The sequence below is a fragment of the Gobius niger genome (assembly GCF_951799975.1).
Source record: "Gobius niger genome assembly, chromosome: 15".
In the NCBI taxonomy this organism is placed as follows: Eukaryota; Metazoa; Chordata; class Actinopteri; order Gobiiformes; family Gobiidae; genus Gobius; species Gobius niger.
Window position 1 is genome coordinate 24,170,092 of NC_136866.1, and position 27,877 is coordinate 24,197,968.

The 27,877-nt window shown below is 41.2% G+C and overlaps 1 protein-coding gene across 1 annotated transcript; it reads left to right on the plus strand.

Annotated features, from left to right (window-relative positions):
* The first annotated feature begins 685 nt into the window (after positions 1-685).
* Positions 686-24,718, plus strand: LOC306975310 (uncharacterized protein). Its single transcript, XM_079572822.1, has 8 exons — positions 686-825; positions 1,639-1,794; positions 13,140-13,334; positions 14,095-14,200; positions 18,152-18,217; positions 21,208-21,242; positions 21,428-21,454; positions 24,393-24,718. The coding sequence occupies exons 2-8, from the start codon at positions 1,641-1,643 to the stop codon at positions 24,704-24,706; spliced, it is 897 nt and encodes a 298-aa protein (XP_079428948.1). The 5' UTR covers positions 686-825; positions 1,639-1,640; the 3' UTR covers positions 24,707-24,718.
* The last annotated feature ends 3,159 nt before the right edge of the window (positions 24,719-27,877 follow it).

The window sequence follows — 27,877 nt, forward strand, 5'->3', positions numbered from 1 at the left end:
GTATTTGTGCAGTGTCGCGTTTACGCTAATTTGGGCCAGGCTGAACCAGAGTCCAGGGCTGGTTTTGAGTCCCAGTCCGTCCCTGGGCATGAGGACGATAAAAGTAAAATGCTTTTGAAAATTATTATGAAGTTTTACTTTTGAGAGCATACATGGCCTATTTAAAACAGAAATAACAATTCTAAATAATACTATATTATAAAAATAGATATAAATGAGCTGGACTCGGTTTTCTTCATTATGAAAAATCAGCAGACTCGTTCAAGTTTATGTTTTTGGCCACAGTGAGAGTCATAGCATTGAATTAATCTGCTGCTGTGGTGGTTTTCAGAAAATGACTTAAAATGCTCGATCATAACTTTTTGGTTTAGGCCTAATTTTATTCAAGCAATGATGGTAATGAATTCAGACTGACAGAACCGAAGCAGCCTGAACTTACGGCCTCTCCAACCACTCACTCACCCACACATATCACAAGGCGGGTGAAGTGTCTTGCCCAAGAACACAACGCCAGCGCCGTCTACAAATGCTCTAATAGTGTCAGTGTCGACGTGTTCCACAACTCAAAGTCTCTTTAAGGGACAACAGACGCTTCCTTCCCTCTTAGCGTCGTCTTGCCTGGGCTCCGGGCGACTTCACATGGCTTACCGCGCTCTTAATCTGTGACATCACCCTCTTCATCGGCGCACGCCACAAATCCTAGCGGCGCATGAGGAGGTGGGAAAAGGGAGAGGTGTCGTCCCGCCCGTGCTGCAAAGAGAACGGGCTTATGAGACGACTCGTAAGAGAGTTAGCGGAGACGCCGGCGGGATAACACAGCAGTCGGTAAGACATCGCTTTAAAATGTCAGGATGATAGAGATATCGGGATGGGAAAATAACATGTTTGCAGTTTTTCCTGACTAGATTTGATTGATTTGATAACTTGACTGAAGGATTTGTCAAAGCATTTCCGATGATTTTTTCCTCTTATTTTAACCAAACGTTTCTGCCAATGCGTTGGTTTCACATCAAGTGTCATTTGTTCTACTGTTTTTCTTGTTTTATTTGTTGTACAGCGTCTTTTTTGTGGCTTTTATGCATTTTATGATTATGTTTGACAATTTTGCATTGATTCTATTTAGACTTTTTCTCTTATTTGGCTTAACTTTGCACTGGCATCATGTTTTATATGAATTCAGTATTATATTGTCTTTGGTTTCATTTAATATCGACATAAAAGTAACATGGAATGAACCATTATGACCCCTATAAATCAAATTAAATGGATTATCTCGATTTAAAAGCTGAAGTTTCTCCACAAACTCTTCACAGGCTGTAAACGTGACTGGTTTCAAACACCTGTGCACCGTCATAGATACAGGTTTTGTGGCGAAACGTCGGCTTTAGGTCAAGATAATGGTTTGATTTAGAGTTTAGAATTGATTTACCTGGAACATTTTTAAAGATTATGTGCTAATTTTCAACGCTTTAGCAGCTTCTTACACAGATTGAACGGGCTGGTGAAGCTATGAATGAGGCAATATTGGTGTAGTTTTGCAGCAGCTGTTTGTCTCACCTAATTCATAAATAAATGAAGATTGATATTAAGGAAGAAAGCTATGAATGAACTCACGTATCGGTCGTGTTTTTGCCGCAGCGATGGCAGAGAGAGCGGGAGACGACGACTCGAACATGGACCTCCTCGTGGATCTCGGGGACGACTGCGGCCCGGACAGCCCCGACAGGAGGCCCTCGCTCAAGGGGAGCATCCTGAGCGACTCCCTGCTCCCTCCGGACACAGACTTCATGGCAGGTGAGGGGGAGGGAGCTGGAACACAAGTTTAAAAAAAACAGCAAAAGGAGTTAAATGGCTTGGATTTGAACTTCAGCGGGTCTAGGGCTTCCAAGGATGTCCAACAGGGGGCCCCATTTTACCCCAAATTCTCTGTTTATTGTACATAATTCAACATAAAACATGAGATTATCTTTTCAATAGAGATGATTGTTTTTGCTGGTGAACTCACTTGACTTTCTGCATTAAAATTCTATATTTGTATTTCCTAAAGAGCCTTTATTTGAAGGGAACCATTTATAATCTTGAAAAACATTACATTCTGGTTATAAATGTATCCCCCAAAACAGTCGCCTTTAGGGAGTGAATTCCAACTCTTTTATAGGTAATGTGGGAGAGTTGGTGAATCGTGAAAAAAAAAGATTGTCTTCATTTAAAGGGGCTAGATGCAAGTTATCCATTTTATACTCACTACTGTCACCTCAGGTCATACGTGTAACTGCACCTTCTATATTGAGCTCATGCTTGACGGCACTTCGGACCCGAATTAACACCTTTTTGAGTGACAGTGCAGGATTTTTGAGGCAGTTGTGGTGAACAGGTCTGAGCTCATTTATTTATTTATTTATTTATTTATTTATTAATGGATCCCCATTAGTCTTTACCATACAATAGTAAAGACTATTCTTCCTGGAAGCTCATTCTACACATTAGGACATTGTTGGAACATGTAGGGTCAGGAAAATACATAATTTTGACTCCGTATAGTCCCTTTAAAGGATAAACAGTGGCCTTTAAGTTGGGAGTGTCTCTTTGTAATTTCAAACGGTCCCCTTCCATCTTGTGTTTTTCTACATGTTCTTAACCCTCCACCTTTAACAGGTCAAGTGAATCACGGGGCTAATAAGTTTGACAAACCTAAATGTCAAGCCAAGCGCTTTGTCGCCTGAATCTGAAACATGAACGAGTTTCCCCAGCTCCAGTAAACACTAGAAATGCCGCGTGTGCTGTGTCTAAATCCAAGAAATCTATCAAATCTACTTCACTGGGCAGCTTCTGGAAAGCGTAGGCGGCTCGCTATGGGTTTCAATTCGCATCGAGTAAAGCTGCGGTTGCAATGCAGAGATTTGGGTGGCAAATGTTCCTCCTGTTCCTCCGGTATGTGATATGAAAAGTTCCCAAAAGCCAGCGCCGCTCTCGTGCGTCAAACATGAGCAGATCTGGACAGACAGATGCTGCGACTTCATTCAGGAAACACCATCTGCAGCTCAGGAAAAAAAAAACCCAAAAAAACCACTGCTCCTCTGTGCTACATACTGTATATCACGGACACATTTTCGTGACGACGAGACGATCGACGCCATATGGGTTTTTAAACATGTCCAAAATACGGATTAAGAAGTGCAAACGCGGCGGTCATGTGTCCTTGGCCACGGCATCGAGTAAAACAGGACTATTTAATCTCTTAACCCCCTCCTGAACCGAGCACATTTTCTCCAGTATGGCATCACCCAGATCTTAAAGGGATATTTCAGGGATATTTCAGGATTTTTGACATAGTGCACCTGAACCAGACTAACCATATAAATGTTTGTGTCAATAGAATATTTTTTGGAATAAAACTGACCTTGCATCACATGAATGATCGCATTTTGAGGGACTATTTTCTAGCAGATCACTCCGCCGCTGCGTAGCTTATGCTGATGCTGCTCAAATATAAGTTCATTTAAATGCAAAATGGTTAAAATTATTCTATGGACAGAGACATTTATATGGTTAGTCTGGTGTTATAAGTGATTTGCCTCAGGTGCTCTGTGGAGCGGGTCAGACTGTTTTAATGCAGGCTAGCTGATACCATAGAAATGCGCTAGCCTTGCACTAGCCTAGCGCCACGTAACTCTTCAAATAACTAGGAAATGAGGCCCTATGTCAAAAATCCTGAAATATCCCTTTACAGCTTCAGGAAATATGTATCAAAATAGCAAAAAAAAAGAAGACAAAAAGGGCAAAAAAGTGGCAGATTTCACAAAAAGTGCAAAGCAAAAGTAGCAAAAGGGCAACACAAAAGTATAAATAAACACATTCGGACTCAAGATTATTCAAATGATTCACAATTACAAGCTAAATAGGACTATACAGCTTCACAGCAACAGCACAAGGAAAAAGATCCATTTAGGAGTCAGTTTTGTAGGTCTTCAAATGAGGCGTTACACTGGCCTATAGGCTGTAAGAAGCTTTTAGATTTGGGCAATGCCGAACTGGAGAAAATGCGTTCGGTTAAGGCGGGTGGTAAGAGGTTAGTTTTAACTGCAGTAAGTTTCTGGTGTTATACTTATTTATTTGTTTCATCTCAGAGCTAAATAACTTTCTTCCTATTCAATGTGTAATACCAACTTCATTGGCCGAAATCTATGACAGCTCAGTATAAATAAGTAAGTCGGGGGAACCAGAGTACCTGGAGGCAGCCTGATTCAGAGCGTGGTGTCCTGCACTGGTCAGCTCCTCCTTCCTCTTCCTCCTGCCTTACAGTCTTTCACCACCCTCTTATTCTCCAGTGAACGTACATTAGCCAGTAGGGATGAGGCTTGTGTGGCTTAGCTGCGAGTCTTGCCCGGATACCTCCTCGTTTGCCCTTTCTTTGTTCCCTGTAGCGCCTCTCATGACACCTCCACTGTGCTGCAGGTGCGGGGGGCTCTTGGTGCCTCTTGGAGGATTTGTAGGTCTGAAATGCCAATCAAAGACATTTAGATTACCAGAGAGCTGTTTGAATACATAAGTGTGCTCAGTTAGTACAAATAAACACATTCGGACTCGAGATTATTCAAATTAAATACAATTACAAGCTAAATAGGACGATCAGGCTTCAGATATGATCAACAGCCAGTGTATGTTTTATTCACACAGTATCTCTGCAGAGGAGATTTTTCAGTATTTCTTACCACAATTGTCGCTTTTGATTTGCTCATTGCGACCACTGAAAGAGCGATCAATCTCCCGGCCCTAATCTGAAAGACTCAAAGCGACTATGTAAGAATTCTGACTCGGAGCCGCAGAGAGCCCCATTGTTTGGCCGTGTGTTTTTGCACGCGGCGAATTAGAGGTGAGCGCCGGGGCCCCGCTAATTCCCTTTTCTAGCGCTGGGATTATGTGCTATTCTAATCCCAATCCCATATGGGGCGAGCGGAGGAGGCACGTGGGTGATGTCATGGTCAGGACAGACAGGGAGCGCGTGCACACGAGACCGGATTAGGACGCGGCACGCTCCGGTGAACGCGCCGCAGCGAAGTCGCCCACTGCTGCACACCAGCGTCAGTCAGTGTCTTCACTCAAGTGTTCTCAGGGGATCAGGAGAGGAACCGCTCTGCCACCGGAGTGGGCTGTAAAGAGACTATTCGGAGTCATTTACTGGGTTATTGGAAACGTTACAGACTCATTATCAATGCTAAGATCTCATGCCCCGCCCCCCCTAGTATTAGTAATTCACTACATTCCAAAGCATTCGTAACAGAGCCGTGGGAAGATGTTTTAGTTTTGGGGGTGCTGAGGGACAAGATTTACCCCAAATATGCTTTTTTCTGAGCATATTTCCTATTTATTAATATTGTTTGCAGTTCCTAAACTATCCACCAGGGGGTGCTGCAGCCCCCTCAGCACCCTGGGTTCCCACGGCCTTGATTCGTAATGTTTTGCAGTTTAAAATTACATAGAAGTCTTATCAAATACATGTAACAGGTTCATAGAAGTAGCAGAAAGTTATTCGCCTTTTTTTAATGAGCAAAAAATTACATTAAAGGAACACTGCGTAACATTTTGGACTATGCTGTTGCCACCAGTGCAAAACATGTTCCTAATGACCAGCTCAACACAGAAAATGCTATTACTGCAGTGGGAAATCAAAGAATGGATTTGGATGCTGACTTTAGTCACATCTCCATGGAAACGACCTGGAGACGTACCCACTCCCGATAAAGCTACCGTCATGTCTTAGGAGAGCTGAGCCGCTCACGGCAAAAGCACATGTTTGTTTGTGCATTGTCGCATGGGGCGACAGTGGCACAGATGGAGTATGAGATGAGAGTTTGAATGGGTGACTGGATCCTTGCTGTAAAGCGCTTTGAGTGCCTAATGTAGGTGGAAAAGCGCTATATAAGTTGAGACCATTTACCATTTATGAGGTCTTTGTCAATGATGAAAATATCTGTCATAAAATAAATGCTTGTATTTCAGTTTTATTTTTTGGATGAAATACTACGCGGTGTGGCTTTAAAAAGAGGAATGATAGAAATTTGGACTCAATGGGCAACATCTGAGCAAAAGAAGGTTATTTTACACTACACTTGATTCATTGTCTGCCCAATTTAGTACAATGTAATGTGTTATGTAACATTGTGTAATAGCTTGTACCTTGTGTATGTACCTTGTTACATACAGAATGGAATAATATTAGTACTTTAGAGGTATATAATGTAATAAGACACAAGACTCTAACTCTCACCTTAAACCCTAACCCCACTGCTGTCAGACTGTACAATAAGACTGTGAAGTAACATGTGCAATAATCCTGTATCAGCTGCACTTTATTAACTCTGAGTGATCTTCTTGAACGCCGACTGTAACAAGTGAATTTCTCCTTTGTGAGATCAATAAAGGTTTATCTTATCTTATCTTATCTTATCTTAAGGCAGGGGTGTCGACCTGTTTTTGGTCGACGGCTGAAATTCAGCCCCCACGGTGGGTCGCGGGCCGCATATATTGTAAAGGACTGTGGCCTCATAAATAACAACATCTTACACTTTATCATCCTGTGTCACATGTTTGTCAAAGTCCTTCATAAAGTCATTCATTCACTCCACACTCGATGGCGGTAAGTTACTATTGTAGCCACAGCCGCCCTGGAGCAGACTGACCATTTACCACATGGCTATAACATGCTGTTTAAATCCTGATCTCTTATTATGTCAGTGCCCTCTGCTGGACACGTGTGGAATTCTTTCTTTTTTTAATTTAAGCTGCCCCCTGGTGGCTGGAGTGAGCAAACTTGTTATTTCGTTAAAAATGTATAATTCCGCACAGGAATGGGTTAGAGACTTACTTTTTTTTTACATACTCAGGAATTCAGGCTCCTCAAAGGGCCGCATGTGCTATAAGGGATCTTATGTCTTATTACTTACATTATATACCCCCGAAGTACTACATACATTATAGTTACAGAATTTTACAAAGGAGATTGCATTGTACTAACTTTTGACAATGAAATGTGCTTTGGACAATCATTTTAGAATGTTTTCTGTATTTTCAAAGAAATTTTAAAGGCTTTATTTTAAGGCATTTAAAAGGCTAGAATGAAATTAAAAGCATTTTACTGACATTGAAGGCCTCACACTGGACAAAAGAATGATAATGGCATAAATCTGCTACTAGATCAGATAAAACCTCTTATTGCCAATGGAACGCGTTTCTTAATCCAGATTATTTTGTATCATTTCAAGTGAAAAATGAATCTTTTTTAAAATGTGTCTGATTTCAAGTAGGATTTATGGTGGTTCCTTTGGCATTAGCGTTTTCGTTTCATCTTAGATTAGTTCAGACCGACTAAAATTCAACATAAATAACCTTTTTTCAAGCATTTATTCATTTGCAAACCGTGATGAAAGGCTGCTAGATTATAACAATAAGATGAAAGTGTCCACTGTGGGGAACGTGTCCTTAATGTCTGTGGGCTGAGCAGTAACCGCAGAACGGGACCAAAGGACCAAATCTTCAGACACTGAGCAGGGTTCATAGCTAGTATTGTACATGTTTTGGATTGTGGAGAAACCGGAGAAAGATAACCGAACTTGACAAAGAGAGAAAGGCAGCACTGCACAAAAGGCCGACATGAAGCAGGAATCGAAATCAGATTATAGAGTTTGGCTGACTGTGCGATTTCCGACGCCCGTGCACTGGAGTGTATCGCAGCCCACTCTACAACCTGATGGGACTTCACATTTTTGGCCCTGTGTAGAAGAGGAATGGATGATCCTCGAACTGTCGGCCGTCTGAGTCTTTAGTAGCAGCAAGGTCAATCGAGGGCACTGTTTATTCTTGCCATTATAGAATCGAAAGGGGTTGAAACGCAAAATTTACAGTTATGTAAACATTTATACACTTTATTCTGCTCTAAAGCACTTTGAAAAATACTTTGTGAACACATTTTGCTTGGTTCAGGTGGGGGTTAAAAGGTTAACATTTCTATTAAAAAGATATTAATTTACTTGAAAAAAATCTTACAAACAGATTTCTTGAAATCAGCCACTTAAATCAGGGGCAAATTTACTTATTTCAAGAAAATGTTACTCATTTTTAGATCACTTTTTGCAATGACTGTGTAGCACTCCATTTTATTACTTGTGAGGGATGCTATTTATATTTGCCCCCTCCCTGTGCCCTCCCTTCTGCATGTGGTTCACTGGTCTTATGTTTGTGGGCGTGGCCTCAGGGGCTCAATCCGGAGGATTATCATTGTATTCCCCGCAAACACACGCATACAAGCGGAGTTTTTAATCCCAATCCACCCCGCCTACCCCTTCTCCAATCTTTATGCCAGCGTTATCAGACACACCACGCCCATCAAAAGCAAAAACATCACGGCATCATCGGGCGTCCAGTCCCGGAGTCGAAAAGGGGAAGAGGAAGATATGAGAAATTAAGTGTTAAAAATGGATCGTTTTACGGAGGCAGAGGGCGCCAAAGCGGGCAGGAAGAACGAGCGGCTGTGCACGCGCGAGGAGAGGAAGAGGAGGAAGACTGTGCTGGTCGGGGAGGAAGGCCCACATGTCCAAAGGCAGATCGACCCATACTCACTGCTCACTGCTGTCCAGGGTACACCGCCTCTTTATACTACTCTGAAAATGAAGGATTTGTTGTTGGTGCAGCTTTTCTAGGCCGATACAATTTTGCAATACGCACATTTTCTTGATGTCATTGGATGTCTTGGGGATATTTCAACACTGAGATTATGTCAAAATTGAATCATTATTTGTAGATTTCGGCGCTGCTTCCTGACTGCGAAAGCAACAGTGCCCCCTCATCCTGGTTTACAGTGCTGGGTACATGTTTCCGAATTTCACTATCCTCCTTTATCTGGCGAGGGCATTTATCGTCCTCTACTTAATGATTTTAATATTGTGTTTCCCTTTGCGATGGTCAGCGATGGTGGATTTGACTTGTTCTTGTTCAGTCCTTTGTTTAGCTGCTCCGTTACAGGTGCCTTTCTTCTTCATCTAGTGAAGGCCCTCTCAGTCTCCCCGACACTTGCATACATAATGAAACCTGCTGCGAGTATTCAGGTAGCATAATGGCATCTGCCGGTGCCCTAATATCCTGTCTCCATGAGGTCTTATTATGCGCATAACTGTACTTTGGACAAACATGTTCTGAAATGCATGAACTGGTGCTTTAAACTGAGTGAGACTAATCGAAGTTGCAACATCTTTCTTTGAGCCCTAACCACAGTGACTCATGCAAAACTGATATTTGCTTATTAGTAACAGGTATAAAGAATAGAATGGACACTAAGAGAGATGATTTACTAACAAGAGATAGAAGGCCCGATCTGGCTAGCATAACAGTGTTGCACAAGATGAATTTGCTACCTTGTGTGTATAAACATCGGTGCAGCCGTGCTTTTGCCAGTGGCCTGAGGGCGTCGCTCAGAGAAAAAACGGGGTCGGTTGAGGCAAGTGTGCTACTAGCATTATTTCTCCCACTGTGAGTTAAACACAGGCCATGTCCCGCAAGAGAGAGAGAGAGAGAGAGAATACATCAATGGTCAGGCTCTAGTGCCAGTTTAAAATAGTGCAGGGCAAACTCCACCCCACCACCACCCGCAGTAGCTATTCCAGTCTAGTAAAGTCTGCAGGAGGTAAAGCTTGGGGAGGGACCACTGCTGTACAAAACATCGCCATGGGAGTCTGTCCAGCCACTTACGGTGAAGCTGAAGATTGCACAGGGCGCACCCCAGCGTGTGCTAAAATGATATTTTTGTTCGCTAAACGCTTAAACATTCCTGTAGCACAGTGGAGGTGTCACAAGAGGCGCTACAGGGGGGGAAAAAAAGGGGCAAACGAGGAGAAGATGCGCAGGAGGACGAGAAAGGAGGAGGTGGAGGAGCTGACCAGTGCAGGACACCATGCTCTGACCCACTTTCATAATAAAGCACTTACTTGCTCTTCCTTTTATTTATATATCAATGTGGTGCCACTTAGGCCATGTCATGTATTTAGTCATATTATCAACAGATTTTAGTCAAATATCTGGGGCATTGGGGGCTTTTCTGATTGGATAATGATCAGTGGGGGCGGGCTTAAGAACCAAAGCAAGAGCGAACATGGACACGTTTTGCATAACAAACACGGTATATTTGATCTAAACATGTGTGTGTCATCCCTGTTTATTGAAGTAAGATATCAGGATAAGAAGAGTACCTTTAAAGAGCGCTGTGCTCGTTTTGGCGGGTTCAGACGGGCCTTTGTTTACCCGCCGCGGCGTCGGGGCGACACTGGAGCAGATCAGGGCCCAGCTGTGCCCTGACCCCGTTCCCTGATTTCTGCTAAACACAAGGGCTTTTGATTCTAAATGTCACACCAGTCTGATCATTACTGTTGTTGTTTTGTTAAACAGTGGCACTGTCGTCTCCGGGAAGGTTGCGTTTGGCATTTTCAAATGTTAAGTCGCATATTTACCCCACGGATTTTATTTAACATGAGAGAATAACAAACACGAGCGCGGTCGGGGCGGTGGTGTTTGATACATTTAGAGCATTAGGAAAGCGCTGGATTATTGTTTTACTTAACTGCGCTATTAGGCATTTGTAACGCGCGTGCGATTTATGAAACATTTACAAAGAAAACTAATCATTCGTGGATCGCTTACAAGCACGGAAATAGATGCGTTGCCGTGGTGACGCTGCGTGCCGTCCCTGCAACCAGTTTCCGTGCTTATAATTGATTGACAAACGATGGAAAATGTTTTATAAATGTTGCTTCACAAATGCAGTTGTTACAAAGTGTCAAAACTGAGGCGGCTTTGCATCAAAAAATGTGATGCGCTTTTGCTTTTAAGTTAAATATAATGTTTTATTTGGGTCGAAGCTGGTCCAGATGGGTGGAAGGTCAGTCCTAAAGTTGAGGTTTTCAAAAATTATCCGATCTTACTGGGTTGTTAATAATTCAAGACATATTTCCTCTCATCTTTTCACCTCACGTGGATTTGAAGAACTCCTCCTGTGAGGAAGAGCCAGACTTGTACAGATAACTACATTTTGAAAACCTTACCCTCTTCATTGACAGCTTCGTACCAGATTTTTTAAATGAAAGAGGAAGGCACTACACACTATCAAGCAGTCAGTAATGCATTGTTAAATACTTCATTAATCCTTTATAAAACATTTACACAGATTACTAACCATTGTTAACACGTAAGAGTATCGTATAGTGAATCTGGTTAAAGGGACTATACCTAATTTTGAACCTTTTTACTTGATATTCATATTGACTCTTTGGTTTGACCCTACACAACATTAACAAATCATAATATGGCAGATTTTTTCACTATTTTTACTACATACTTTTATGGGGCTAAAGTAATGTTACCCTACAAAAAGAAAGACATGTCAGGTATAGCTCCTTTAAGGTCCGGGACAAGTCAGAAATGTGGGGAAAGCTTTGTAGATAAAGTGTTACCACACATTATACTGCATTATATAATTGGTTATTGCAAAATGTATTTTATTTATTTATTTAACCTTTATTTAACCAGGTAAAAAACTCATTGAGATTAATAGTCTCTTTTGCAAGAAAATTAGAAGATTATTACAAAATGTGGCACATTATTACGAAATGCAGTTTTATGACGCAAAGAAGTAAGCATTTTATTACATTTTGAACTGTTATTACCTAATGCGGTGTTATTACAAGTAGGGCTGGGACGATCCACTTTTGTCACGATCCGATACATATCACGATACCCAGGGGCCGATTCGATACGCATTGCAATACAGTAAGTCAGTGTTTCCCAACCAGAGGTACAGGGACACCTGGGGGTACTCGTGGACCTAGCAGGGGGTACTTGGAACTATTTCAGATTGAAAAAAGGGGGATGTAAGGAAAAGCTATATTTTTCAGTAAAATGTGTTGCTCTGGGAGAATTTTAGGTTTATTTTGACTGCAACATTGTCCTTTTTCTTACAAATACCACTTTTATTTTACTTTCTAAATAAACTGTAACACCCTTGAGGTAGGGGGTACACGGTTGACCACTGAAAGGCCAAAGGGGTATGAAAGACAAAAAACTTTGTTAACCACTGCAGTAAGTAATTATAACAAATGATATGTTTACCTCAAAATGTGTAAAAAACTTTATAAACCAAATGCCATTTTTACTTTTACTGAAGTGTTTAGATTGAAAAGTGCATTGACACAAAATGTAACACAGAGCTGTAACTGTTACTGGAAAAAGAAAAAGTGTATGATAAAAAACACCTCCAAACACAATTATTGAAAGCATTGCGATACTTGATAAAGTATCAATACTTGGTATTGCGATCCAAGTCCGATCCGATATTTTGTCCCAGCCCTAATTAAAAGGCACTAAATATAAATGTTACTTATCTCATTCCTATCTCTCCAAACACATTCATCTCATTCTGAAAGTTCACGTGGGCGCCGCCATGAATCGTGCATTGTGTTACACAGGACTGGAGAAGTCAAGATAAAATCAGTTCTCCACGAACACACAGCAGTTTTCAGACCGCGCAGAGAAACAGTGCAGTGTTGACTTGTTTGTGCAAATGAACATCGGACATTTTACACAATTCAATCTGCTAAACATAAGGTTATAGCGGCGAGCATTTTCCCTCATTCTCCACTTAATGAGCAAAAAGAGGCAAAAGTGGGCGGGGCGGAATAAGGTGAATGTGTCGCACCCCTATTTTCACAAGGACAGGTCACTTTCCACATAAATTCTAGCCATTCGGCCAGAAAACCACACTTGCAGCTTTCCCTGCCTCCGGGTCGGAGCCACCAATACACACTAATGGAATCACAAAGAAGAAGCTAACAGGCTAACGGGCAAAGCTAACTGCGGGCTAGCGCCACTTAAACAGTATTTACAGCCACGGTTGAGTGAAAAAACTTTTCACATAAATTCTAGAAAATGATCTTGTAACCTCATGAAATTGATGCAAATGATGGACAGGGTTTTTCCCACAAATGCGAGTTTACAATATACTTCAAAAATCATGCATTGTTCCTTTAACACAAACATGAAGCCACTTGTTATCCAGACTCATTACTGACTCATCTCTCTTTGCCATTCTGTGATCGTAGACGACCGCAGCTCCGCCGCCAGCGGCCTGGACGTGGCCGACCGGCTGACCTACCTGGAGCAGAGGATGCAGATGCAGGAGGACGAGATCCAGCTGCTGAAGATGGCTCTGGCTGACGTGCTAAAGAGGCTGAACATCACGGAGGAGCATCAGGCCAACGCTGTGGGCGCGGCTGGGAGGAGAGCGGGGGGGAAAGGTAGAGGACAAGCTCAATGTTTGTAACTCTGTCCGGCTTTACCGTGTTATATGTTCATAGCTTTGTCCGGTAAATGCAGTTTCAGCTAAAATCATGGAAAAACCTACCGGGATTGTTGTGCTTTGTTGTGAAGTCCTCTGCATTTGCTCCATCCTTATTCGCCGCTGGTGCGATCTGTCAGGCCTCACTTGATCTAACCTCAACTGATAGTTCAAATTTGTATTATCCTATTTCAATATTTTATGCTTCTAAATTTGGACAAATTCCCAGATTATCATGTAGCCAATGCATCAGTGCCTATACTGCTTGATTATTACATTCTTTCGTTTCAATGGTTACCACATGAGCTACTGTGACAATGCAATTTCCCTTGAGGATCAATAAAGTCTAATTCTAAAAAAAAAAAAGTCTAATTCTAGCTAGATTAACCTCAATGTGAGAACATACAAACTGCACGGTCCGGGTATCCAACTTGGGAGCTTGTTGCTTTTCCCTCTTTAAAAAAGGAGGAAGATGATTTGTTTTGATTTCTTTGCTCAAAAACTATTGGTTGAATTACTTTTACCTGCTTCACAATAAGAAAGAAATTCCAATGCTTAGGTGTACGAAACTAGCTCCTTCTTGAAATCTGAAACTGTGGAAACGTCAATGGTGTAGCTAAGTTTAGGCTATTGGAAAATAGTCTTCATTTGCTGCCCTCGATACATTTGTAAAGTTATCCACGCATTACTGACCCGTGTGTTTGCACCCCTCTCCTCAGCCAGGCCCGTGTCTCTGGCGCTGTCCTCCAGACCCGCCATGAAGAAGAGCTCCACGACGCCCTCTACTGGCCCCGGGCGGACCTACAGCCCCACACCGTCCTCCAGGTCAGAGTCACGGACGTCAAACCGGGGAAACAAACTCATATTCAGCCCAGTGTGAACAAAAAAAACACATGAGTAATATTCTGGCCTATACATATCATCGAATTGTCTAAATTAATAGGTTTTTGTGTGTATTACAGTGTGTTTTTGCACTGGGCTCTGGGTAAACAGCACCTGCCCTTGACAAATATTTGTGTTTAATATTATGGTCAAAGTTCTTTGTCAACACTGTTTGCTGTGCCTCATTTTCCTGATCTAATAATGAGCTTTATGATTTTACTCTGTTTTAAAGGCCCTGTACCAGATTTGATTTTGGCTACAAACAATGAAGCAGTCAGTCAGTGACATTGTTAGGTGTGTCCAAACCCATTGCTGACTTTAATAACACATTCCTTATAAACTGCTGGAGAGAAAGGTTTTCTGTTAACTCTTTGATTTATTCATTTAGTCTTGGGAATAGAAGCAGATCATTGGCGAATCCTAGGGCTGGGCAATTAATCGAAAATGTACTTAATAATTACCATGGGAATTTATCATTCTCAGGTTTACAGCCATAGCCAAAACAGAACCCAGTTTGGGAGTTTGTACGAGACAGTGACAGATTGAAACTGGAGGAAAGCATTTGTTATAGATAGAGCTGAGATTACTATAAAAGGCGTCTGAGTCCTTGAGTCAGCTCCATATGTATTTATTTGTATTATTTTTTGCCATTTCGTCCTGCTCTAGTAAATCCTGGCATAGCTGGACTGACTGCGCTGCTACGGCTTTGCCTTGTAAACATAGCCACATGCTGCTTTGTTTGATGCCAAAAGTGCGGCCCTCAGACCACATTTTTAGTGGCCGTATAGGCACTTCCCCAGAGATGGTCATTTTTATGGCAAGTTTAATAATTCAACTCGATTAAAACCTCAAAAACTACCTTTGACTGTGAGACAGAGCTGGGTTTAAAGGAACAGGCCACCGTTTATGCATACTGAGATATGTTCTTACCTGAGCTTAGACGAGTTGATGCGTATCTGTCTGGTCTTTGTGCCCGTGGAAGAGCGTGGTCGCTTCGAATACATTGGGAGAAGCCATATGCTAACAACATCTTTGGACCAGACAGGTATGCATCAACTCGTCTAAGCTCAGGTAAGAACATATCTCAGTATACAAAAACGTGGCCTGCTCCTTTAAGGTGCCAAGCCTAAATTAAGGTGTGGGGGACGTTTGAAACCGCTCTTAAATGAACCCATTTGTATGTTTGACTGCACTGATCAATATATGGCCCTCCATGTACACTTCAATGTGCTGCCCTCGAGGAAAAAAGTTTAGACACCCCTAGTTTACATAAAGACGAGCTCTCTGGCCCCTATGATCACATACAAAAGGCTACTGTCGATCAGTCATCCTTCATTTTCATCCTGAGTAGAGATATCGTTACATGTTGTGGTACAGCAGTCCTCCCTTCTCCAGACTCAAGTGCAGAGGCGTAGCCTGCCATTGGGCAAGGCAGGCAGCTGCCTGGGGCCCCCACAAACTAATCCATTATCTAAAAGCTTGCATCAAACGTTTACTATTCACAGTCTTCCTAATAAATGTGATGCTGCCATTACACCATCTCTCCACCAAAGCTCCCTGGCGCTGTTCATCCCCATCCTGCTGCATGCTTTCGTGAGTCATGGTTCCCTAAGGTTAACTTATAATGAACAGTGGACAAAGTATTTACTCATGGCTCCACTAGATTATATTTTATAATAGTGAAACCAGTTTATTGTAACAATCATCGTGACCCAAAGAACCTCATCCTTCTCTTCAGAGTGAAACTTATGCAGAGAACTGCATTATGGGCCGGCCAGAGGGCCCCTTCCCGACATTCCTGCTTGGGGCCCCTTGGTACCCTCGCTACGCCACTGTTCAAGTGAAGCCAATGTCTAAATCGTACCTGAATCTGAAAGAAGCAGGACATTCCACCTAATGTTGTGCTCCAATGCTTATGTTCAGGCCGTTGTTGGGAGAAAACTGCAGTACGAGCCAATCGAAGGTAAACCATTTAGACTCAAACCCACCCCTGAGGCAAATCATTAAAGGATTCCTCCAAAAAAAATACCGTCTTAAATCTCTTCGTGTTAATCATTACCTTATGCAAAAAAAAAAAAAAAGAAACCCACAGCCATTAGCTCCGGCGCAGATGCTTCACGCTGTAATTATCTCCTCTCTCCTTCATTCTAAAGCAGTGTAGCAGAAAACTATTGCCGAGCCTTTTCTCTCAATTACCTCTCCATAATCCCGCCATTAGGTAATATTAGTCGGACGCTGAACGGGCCTCTGCGCTCACGTAACGGCCCGTTGCGTAAGCTGCACTTTAGCCGCAAAAGAGACATTCATGCACACATTTAACATTCATGAATACATTTGAATTAATCATTATTTTGCTTTGTTTTACCCATTTGCGGAAAAACGGGGGCGGTCCGCCTCTATGTGAGCACTCATTTCCTGCTGAAGACTCTTTGTGAAAATAATTACTACATAATCATTTAGACAGTATATTTATAGAGCTTGTTTGATTTGTTTTCCGTAATTTTCCGTTTCTATGCCTAAAAATTGTGGACATTTTCCAATTCCTGCTTATTACTCAAGTGCATGCCTCCACCGAAGAAGATTTTAAAAGTCCTAGAAGTCAAAACCATAGCCAAGAGCCATTAAGGCTTTCAAGAGGCGACTTGGCCAAGGCGTGGCAGAGGGCCGTGATGTCGAGGGAAACAGATCAGTGTTTGTCAGGGGCAAATAACAGCCTAAGATGACGCTGGGCAGAGATGGAGTTATTAATAATGAATGTCAACAATGGGCAGAGCGAGGCGTGTCCTTTAGGCTGTGCAGGGGCTAGAACGTTTTCAAGCATTTACCATGTTTTTTGGTTTGAGTGAGTAATAACGGCGTAAATCTCAGTCAGATAGAAGACCTTTTCGACTTACAGGTGTCGTGGTCAAGTATACTCTATTGAACATAAGTAGCTGGAGGAAACTACTTCGACATCCCCGAGAACATGCAAACTCCTGGGGACTAAACCCAGGACCTTCTGGCTGTGAAGCTCATCTAGTATTGTGATGATTTGGCAATGCACTGTATAATATATACCATCTTCACTTAAAGGAACAGGCCACCATTTCTACATACTAGAAATATGTTCTTGCCTGAGCTCAGACGAGTTGATACGTACCTGTCTGGTCTTTGTGTGGCCTGTTCCTTTAAAGCAGTGTAAAGTAACACGTTTACCTTAATAAATCCTTTTCCTGGTCCCTCTGGGGGTAATACAAGTGTTAATGGGATGATTGGGGGGTCTTTCATCTCCCCCTGGCGTCTCTGGCCAGAAAACCATGCTTGCAGCTTTCTCTGCCTCCGGGTCAGAGCCACCGATACACACGTATGGAATCACGAAGAAGAAGCTAACAGGCTAACGAGCAAAGCTAACAGCGGGCTAGCACCACTTAAACAGTATTTACAGCCAAGTTTGAGTGAAAAAAAAGATCTCCATTGTGTAATTTGATGTAAAATATCCCTCTGTCCCTATTTCTTTTCTGTCAGCGTAGTATTTACTCTCACGGACAATTAATGAGTAAAAAACTGCAACATGCTACGACATCTGCAGTGGCGCTTATGACCTCTAGGGGCATGACTTACTTAGTACTGCTTTAAAGAGACAAGATGGAAGTTGTCATTTTCTTTTCACTCGCCACTGCCACCTCAGGTCTTATGTGTAACTGCAGCCTCTATGTTAAGCTTGTGCATGACGGTTTTGAGTGACAGTGCAGGATTTTAGCAACAGTTGTGTTGAATAGGTCTGGGCTCATTCTACACATTAGGACATTACTGGAGCGTGTAGGGGTTGGAAAACACATGATATTAATATTTTTAAATTCCGTCTGGTCCCTTTGGCAACATTCATGTTAACTTGTTTCTGTTTCTGTGTTGCAGCAGCGTGAAGGACAGTCCTAAAGCACGGCCCGGCTCTGCAGCGTCCACCAGGAAACCTCAGGAGGGGTAAGCGTTCCACCAAATACACTATGTCACACTCAGGACATATCAGGGAGAGTTTTATCCTGTTACCACTTTATTGTCATTAGTTACTACACGCTTCTATGTAGTATGTCTATGTTATTATGTTGGAGTCTGACACTATTGAAGTTGTGCTGATATTAACAAGGTTTGGACTGTCTCAGGAACAAGAATGATGTTTCTAGCTGTTGACTTTTCTTCTTTTTCCAAGTGCTTTTGTCGGTTTTAAGTGTAGAAGTTAGTTTCTGTAATTTAAAGGGGCTAGATGCAAGTTAGCCATTTTATACTCACTACTGCCACCTCAGGGCATATGTGTAACTGCACCTTCTTGTGCATAACAAGCTTAATATGACGGCAATTCGGACCAAAGTAACTACTTTTTGAGTGCAGGATTTTAGAGGCAGTTGTGGTGAACAGGTCTGAGCTCATTCTACACATTAGGACATGGCTGGAACATGTAGGGGGAGGATAATACGTAATTGTAACATTTTTAAACTCTGTATATATCCCTTTAAGGAAAACATAATGTTTGTTCCATTGGCACAAACCTGCTCAAATGTAGCTTACATTGTCTTAAAGGGGCTAGATGCAAGTTAGGAATTTTTTACTCACTGCTGCCACCTTAGGTCATATGCGTAACTGCAGCTTCTATATTAAGCTCGTGCATGACGGCACTTAGGGCCCGAATTCAGTCCAAATCCAATTCAATCCAAACCTGCTCAAATGTATCTTAAATTAACTTAATTCAAGCACGTTTTTTCCATAGAACCTGTACCTTTCTGTATCACAAACCTAAACTTTCATAAATGTTCAAAACCAGGAAAGCTACATGGAGAGCAAGGACACAGGTCTGGATTTAGGGTCTGAATGTGTATTACATACTACAATTTTAGTTCTTCATTTAGTTCAATAAAGTCCGATTTATTTTTGTTGGGTAAATAACCTTGGATTTTTACCACTTAAAAAAGACTTGAGTGCTACAACATAAAACTGGAATACTCGTGTATACACTAGTTGCTTTAATCATAACATAAAAGGACACGTGCTGCTCACTGACAAAGACCTCTATTCCTCGAATCGTTCTGCTTTCAACACGTTTATTTGCCCTTTTCATCCAAACTCAGACCTTTCTTTGCAAATGGACCACTCTGAAAGCACTCGCCTTTTTGTTCCCTTTGCTTCGAAACAAATTGGGTTATTTAACTGCGGCATTACGCCATTTTCTTTCTCCTAATGGGCAAGACATTTCATGCACCGGGAAGATTGGGGCTGATGATTTGTAGTAGTTCACCACCATCGTGTGTGAGAGAAGTGAACAGGATAACGCAGCGTTAAGAGTTTACACTAAAGTGCTTTTTAAATCTCACACGTAATTATTTTTATTCAGGAGAGACACAGCAGACAAAATGTACTTTGTCCATTTCCAGGTTTAGGTCACTTTGATCATTTTAACCAGGGGAGGGCAAGTTTAGCTTAGATTAATTGCTTAAAAAGTGCTTGAATTAAGACAAATTCACGCTGATTTGGAATTTCTATTGTTTCTCCATAGATTTACATGAGAAATTAAAACTCTAAGGGCAAGATCCACAATCCCCTAAGAACAAATCTTTGTAACTAATATGTCCACAAAATGAAACCATACATTTAATCCTAGCTCTACCGTTATTTGGGTTTCTGTCAGAAAATACACTGCAAAAAGTAAAAAACTAGCTTAGTCTAACCTCTTAATCCCCGTATTAAGTTCGACTTTACCCAAATATAAAAACAAAAATGAGACGTAAATGAGGAAGGAAACGCATCGGGGGGAAAAAAGCATCAAAAGACTGAGAAACGGGGACAAAAAGTGATGAAAAGGCAACAAAAACGCGACAAGAATTTGACAAAAAAGTGACAACAACGCAACGAAAAATCTATTTTTTGTAGGCGATATAATTTAATTTGACAATTTTTGTACGTCTGGAGAAAATATGCTTGGTTAAGGTGAGGGTTAAATGTTTCGATTTGAGCATAATATTTTGAGTTGTTTGGACTAGTTAGAGCAGTACTAAGTAACTTGTTTACCTTAATAAATCCTTTTTGTAGTCCCTCTGGGGGTTAATGGGATGAAAACCACAATTGCAACTTTCCTGCCTCCGGGTCAGAGTCACCAATACACACTAATAGAATCACGAAGAAGAAGCTAACAGGCTAACTGCAGGCTAGCACCACTTAAACAGTATTTACAGCCAAGTTTGAATGAAAAAAAAAGATCTCCATTGTGTTATTGGATGTACAATATCCCTCTCTCTCTTTGTCTTTTCTGTCAGCGTAGTATTTACTCTTACGGACAATTAATGAGTGAAAAACCGTAACATGCTATGACACCTGCAGTGGCGCATATGGCCTCTAGGGGCATGAGTTACTTAGTACTGCTTTAAGATTTAGTGGAACATTTTCACTAGATTTATTTAATTTTCTGACTCGTTTCAGTACATTTGGTCTTTATTTGAGATGGATTTCTTTGCCAATGGAGTAGGAAAATTGTTCTTGTTCCACCGGCAGTTTTACTTTCTTATTTCAAGTAAGATCACCTCAAAACCGGTGTGAAATGTCATCAAACTAGCAAAGTAAATCAGGTCCAATCAGGAAAACACATTTAAATGAGTGAAAGTGATTATTCTTCCCAACTGAAGTCATTTAAACCCATGCTTGATATTTACTTTTTGCAGTGTAGATGTTTACATTTTGTAGTGTAGCTATAGACAATTTTGCCCGTTTATTATTTTTCTTATTCAATGAAAGAAAACTTGCAATACATTTTCCCTTCATACTTATGCCAGTAACCTGCAGCAAAAGTTTCAAACTGATATCTTAACATTTAATTATTTTCTCCATTCACCTGCAGCGTCTCGTCTTAATGCTCTGTCTGCACCGTCTTCCCACACGGTTATGTCACTCATCTTTTTTTTTTGTGTCATTTGTCTCTTGTTTTCAAGCAGCGCTAAGCCCAAAGAGGCCGCCGTAAATCTAGGTAAGAACCCCTTCTCGATCTCTCCCACTACAGACGCTTTATTGATTCGTATAAAGATTTGCGAGCGACGGCGCCGCTCTCCATCCGTCTCTCTGGAAGGACAGATAAACGATCGAGCGCAGAAAATAACATCGCTGCCGCCTGCCGTTTATCGGACTTTATCTTTTTTCTTTTTTTTTTTGCAGGGACAAGGCGAGTGACGCACTGCAAAGGTAGGACTGGCTGTGATTGTGATGTGACAAAACGACAATACATGATCAGCTTAAAATGGCTTGACTTCTTGTTAATCTTGATTTGTTATTGTACGAAGGAGGGGCAGACGTTTTGAAATACATGTCAATACTACCACAAAATCAATATTCAACTAATGAGACTATTGAAACTGTGAGTTCTTCAGGATACTTTCTCATCACCCTATAGATGGGTTTCACACAGATGCAAAACAAGGAGTGTTTCCAAGCAGTGTTCATTGTGCTTGTTAAGTATTAATAAGGTATTCATTAGTAATTAATAGGCCATGATAATATGCTTGTAAAGGTTTTAACCTCTTAACCCCCACCTTAACCAAGTGCATTTTTTGTTGTTCAGCTTTACCCAAATCTATAAGCTTATAGCCCAGTGGTTCTCAACCTGGGGGTCAGGTCAAATTTGGAGGGTCGCCTGATCATTTAGATAAAATATACATATTTTCATTAGCATATAATCTTATGTTTTATTGTAGCATGTGTTTGCTATTTTACCAGAGTGCCATTATTTGTTTGTAGTTTGATGAATTTTATTTCAGCCATTTGTCTTTTTCTTTGTTTTTTAAGAATTATGTTGGATAGTGTTCCTATTTTTAATGGTAAGACTCGGGCGGGGGGTCACGAACCCCTTTACCTGTTATAATGGGGGTCACGGCTCCAAAAGGTTGAGAACCACTGTTATAGCCTATAGGCCAGAGCAGTGGTTCTCAACCTTTTGGAGCCGCGACCCCATTATAACAGGTAAAGGGGTTCGTGACCCCCCGCCCGGGTCACACCGTGAGAAATAGGAACATTAGCCGACATAATTCTTAAAAAACAAAGAAAACAAAAACAAGTGGCTGAAATAAAATTCATCAAATTCCGAACAAATAATGGCACTCTGGTAAAATAGCAAACATGCTACAATAAAACATTAGATTATATGCTAATGAAAATATGTATATTTTATCTAAATGATCTGGCGACCCCCCAAATTTGTCTCGCGACCCCCAGCATGAGAACCACTGGGCCAGAGTAATACCTCATTTGAAAGCTAAGCCCTACAAAACAAATCTAAATAGATCTTTTTCCTCACGTTGTTGCGCTGCCTTTTCGTCACTTCTTTGCCACTTTTTTTTCCCATTGCTTTTTTGTTGCTCTTCAGTGGCTTTTTTGTTGCGTTTTCATCTTCGTTTTAGTCACATTTTTGGCCATTTTTTCAACGCTTTGTTATCATGTTTTTGTCGCTTTTTCATCACCCTTTTTGTCATGTTTTTGTCGCTCTTTTGTTTCATTTTCATCCTCGTTTTTGTCACGATTTCAACGCTTTTTTCAAGAAGCTTCTATTTGGGTGAAGCCAAACTGGAGAAAATGTGCTCGGTTCAGGTGGGAGTTATGAGGTTCATAATATGTTTATTATACTTTTATCCAACCCTAACCCTAACATACTAATAGGCCATGAATAATAAGCTTATTCATGGCCTACCCTAACCTTGACCTTAGTCCTAAACCTAACCCTAACCTTTACCCTAACCTGTTACCCTAAAAAGATTACAAATGCTCATTAATACCTTAATGAGCATACATATATACATATTTTTATTTAGTCTCATAATAGTCAAATAACTTTAGTCTAGTTTTAGTCAACTAAATTTGTATGTCAATTTAGTCAACTGTACAGTTCTATATTATTGCCGGGGCGGATCACATTGCACCAGCCCCTATGGCTCTTCCTGCAGGTGGTGGGTCCACAGAAGGACGGCCTCATGGTTCTAACCGGGCCTGTTAGTCTCATGAGGGTCTTCTGAACCGCTCTTTGACTGACCCGTCAACCTGTTTACCCTGGGAGACCCTACCAGGGGCACAAAAGCCCCGACAACAGAGCTCCAGGATCATTCGGGTGCTCAAAGCCAAATGATTTTTAAACCGGTCCAAACCTGATCTAAATCAGTCTAAAACTGGTCTAAACCAGTCTATACCTGGTCTAAACCAGTCCAAAAGTTGTCAAAAGAAGCATAAACCAGTCTGAACTTGATCTAAAGCAGTCTGAACTTGATCTAAACCAGTCCAAACCAGCATAAACCAGTTCAAACTAGTCCAAACCTGATCTAAACTGGATATTTTGAGTATTACACATTTGGTAGAGAAATAGGCAGAATTAGAAACAACACAAATCAATAAAATGTGCTCTACCAAACGGTTGAGCGGTTGAACTATTAAGGTGGCAGTTCCAGGAGGGGAACATTTATAATATTTATTATCATATTTAGTATATATTATTTCACATTTAATCAAGGTTCACTGCTTCATGTTTGTTCTCCCACATAAACAAAGCACAGAACTGTTCATTTGGCAGTGGATTTAAATGATATGAGGCTTTAGCAGCTTCTATTTCGTCTTTTTTAGTCGTTTTAGTTCTACTTTAGTCTCAAAAAACAACAGTCAATTTAGTTTTAGTCTGATTTTAGTCAGCAAATACATCACTTTGACTAAGATTATGATAACGATAACATTGTTTGAGTCGACGAAATTATGATTGTTTCCGAGAGATAAAGTCAGATATTGTATCTTTGTTTGAAATTGGCTTCCAAAACAGGAAAAAGCAAAAACTCACCTAGAGAGGTTAAATGCACTTTCATCATTCAGTACAAACCCTTTTGTTACAACTTTTTCTCATTTGGTAAAGAACATTCTGAAGTCGATCAATCTATACGTCTCTAATCAACATTAGTGTTTGGATTTCAAGCCATTTTCAAGTCTTTTTCAAATGAATTCTGTGTGAGCTTTTATTTTACGTCCATTCTTCATTTCTCCCACTTCTCACCATGAAAACATGTCCCTCTCTGCCCCCTGTTCTGTGACCCCCCCCTCTATCCTTCTTCAACATCGCCTCTATATTATCCTCCCCTCCCACCCCTTCACTTAGTGACTATGCAGATCTATCTGAGCCCCCTCGCAAAAAAGACTGGGCATTCTGAGGCCGCCAAATCCCCCGCCGCCGTGACGACCAGAGGCAAACCCACCAACAACGCCAACGCCTCCTCCTCCTCCACCACGACAGCCGCGCCCAACCGCCCCGGGGGAAGGACGGGAACCGGCGGCGCGAGGGGGGAGAGAAAGAAAGAGAAATTCACCTTGAACCTGCAGAAGACGAGCAGCGGTCAGAGCGCCCTGCAGGAGACGTCCAGCTACCACAGCCCGGTCAAGTCGCCCAGTCAGTACTTCCAGATCTGCTACTGAGCGACCGGCCGCGGCGAAACCGGGGGGAAAGTCTGTCTCCTGGCCTTGTTAAGACACACGAACTGTCCCGTGCAAACTGAACAAAGGAAAATCTACATCAGTGAACGTGATCAGAATTGCATTTGTAGAAGTTTCTGAGGAGTCGTTTCATTCATGCACTGGAAAAATGACCATCTTGAATGAAATACAGTAGCTTTGAGAAGATTGTACTTGTTCCAATGGCAATAAGAGGTTTTATCTCACATAAGACCGGACCAAATCAGCTCAAACTATAGACTGAATCTTAAATTGAAACCTTAAAGCAGGGGTAGGCAAGTTTGCTCGGTGGAGGGCCGGGTTTCTTCATCGTCAAAAGACCGGATCCTCACTTTCTACATATGCCAGTGTTGTACATCATATACACTGTCAAATTTTCCATCTTAAATTAGATTAGCTACTTAAAATTACTTGAATAAAGGTTTTTTATGTTAAATTTGAGTCGGTTTGAACTAATCGAAGATCAGATTCGATCCAATGGAACAAATAGAAATCCCACTGGAAATCAAACAAATTCACTTTTACTGAAATTATACAAAATAATCTGAATTAAGAAAAAACTTGTGCTTGTTCCATTGGCTAGAATAGGTTTTATCTGCTCTAAGGCCAGACCAAATCCACTCAATCTTTAGATTTAATCTCTTTATTTAAGTAGTTTTACATCATTTCTACCTATAGATGAGCATTCTTTTAGGATTATGGCCTTAAAGGGTGTGCTCTGCTATTTGATCTCTGATTTGGGTCATAATATTTCTCTAAATCATCTCGAGGGCTAGAGTTTGATGACGGAGGGCTGGTTTTGGCCCATGGGCCTGACGTTGCCTACCCCTGCCTTAAAGGAACAGGCCACCGTTTAACCATACTATGTTCTTACCTGAGCTTAGACCAGTTGATACGCACCTGTCTGGTCCCCCCCCCCCCCCCCTTGTTTGGAGCTATAGGAATACACTGGGAGAGGAGACTTTACTTTACAATGTACAGAGACATAAAGCTCAAAGAGACAGAGATGTACTGCACCCGATTAGAGCTAAACAGCTAGTTCCCATACGTAGTCACCAGTAACATCCAAATAAATAACACTATACAGCATGATCATTAATTCTTCTAACAGTCAATCACATAGTGAGTCACATAACTTAAAGTAAGTTATGTTTTCACATAACTTTACCAAAATCAAACTACATATCATTCTGCACAAGTCCAATCGAAATTCCTATTTACAGCTGTATTAAAATGCATTTAATTCAGTGCTGCCCCCAGTGGTTCACAATGAATAAGCAATAGCTACATTTTGTTATAGAATAATGAAGGACCTAAAACTAGCCCCTGTCAGTACTGGCCGGTTTCTCAGGAGCCACTTTTTCAATTCCCCCGGTAAAAGTACTATAACTTGTTTGATTTTTTAATTCATTTGGGAGAGACAAATGCTAACAACATCCCTTTGGGCTGACTGAGCGCACGCACAAAGACCAGACAGGTACACATCAACTCGTCTAAGCTCAGGTAAGAACATATCTCAGTATGGAAAAAACGGTGGCCTGTTCCTTTAAGATGATCATCGCTCTGCTTCAAGGAGCTTCTCTTCAACATGAACAAAGCACAGCCCTGTCCCTTTGGCAGCGAGCTTAAATAATGAGTCACTTCCAAACTAGAGACTTCGTTTGTAGATATCTGCACTACAAAAGATACAGCATCAAGCATAGGTTTGGATTACTTGAATTCCTGATCTGAAGTTTTCTTTGCTAGTTTGAGGACATTTCTCACTGGTTCTGAGGTCATAGGAAAGTAAAACTGCCAGTGGGACAATTTTCTTACCCCATTGGCAGATAAATCAACCTCAAATAAAGACATAATGTTTTGGAACAAAGCCAGAAAATACTAGTCACATCTAGATATGCATTTTTTGGGGAGTGTGGAGGCATTAGTCATAGTTAGTCTCATCAACCACTTCTAGATTTGTCTTAGTCAGCATGAATATTACTTTGACTGAAATGATGACAGCAGAACTATTGCTAACCCTGTAAAAAAACGGAATTCTTCCAGGATTGTGCAGCCCTGGGTGTACGCTCATCACAAGCTATATCAACTAATGTGGATTTTCCTTTGTTGCAGCGAGAAACCCTGCTACTCCTTACACACTACAAGTGTTTTTCAATGAATTCATGCCATTTTGGAATAATCTGCTAAATAGGGGTTGGCTAAACTCATCCACTTTGCAGGCGAAGTGGGTCTAACCTAATTTAAACCACTTTTTTGTTAACATCAGTGGAGCTCAAGCTTTTCGAGTCTTGCAGATCCAAACCACTTCTGTACCAGGACTAAACTGGGTCTAAAGTCAGGCAGATAAGTTCAAAATGACTGGAATTATGGATATTTTAGCTTCATTCATTCTGAATCAGCGACTCATTACAAATTGACTACATGAGTTGATGCGAGACGATTCCAGGTTCAGACCCCGCTGTGTGGCATTGGTTATCGGCTGAACTGCGTCTTGAATTGTGTTGCCCAGAGTGTGTTGATTGTAGCATTAGGCGTGTGGTTTATTGTGACGCGTGTTTAGATCTAAGTGTCTGTCTTTATCTACAACTGGTGCAAACTGTATGTCTTAAAGTGTCTGTATATGATTTGTGTGTGTGTTTTTTTCCTGTCACTCTTCCACGGCAATTTGGATCTCGTTTTGAAGTTTTGTCTGTGACTTCAATCATAATAATAAAAATGTGCCCTCTGTTTTATTTTGAGTTCACGTCGTTGGTCATTTATGAACCCCCCGTCTCAGGCCCTAAGCAGCCACAACCTCAGTCGAATAGAAATAAATGGAAAACTTTGCACTTTATGTTCTGTTGTACCTAAAGCTTTACTGCCCTCTTGTGGAGAATTAAAGTACAACTAGAAGTAGCTCTATCAGATTCTTATATACAGTAGTTCTAAAGCTCTTAACCCCCGCCTGAACCGAGCACGTTTTCTCCAGCTTGGCTTTACCCAAATCTAAAAGGTCCTGAAAAAAGGGTCCGAAAAGAGCATCAAAAACTTTCCAGAAAAACAATGAATGATTACAGAATAAAAAAGTGACGTAAACACAATAAAACATTGAGAAATGAGTGACAAAAAACGTGACCGAAACAAGACAGAAGTGTG

Bases quoted from the DNA above. Each gene is read 5' to 3' on its own strand.
- LOC306975310 (XM_079572822.1), top strand. From the start codon at position 1,641: ATGGCAGAGAGAGCGGGAGACGACGACTCGAACATGGACCTCCTCGTG. The intron at 21,243-21,427 runs GTAAGAACCCCT...TTTTTTTTGCAG, and splicing joins AGAGGCCGCCGTAAATCTAG to GGACAAGGCGAGTGACGCAC. The intron at 21,455-24,392 runs GTAGGACTGGCT...CCCTTCACTTAG, and splicing joins GCGAGTGACGCACTGCAAAG to TGACTATGCAGATCTATCTG.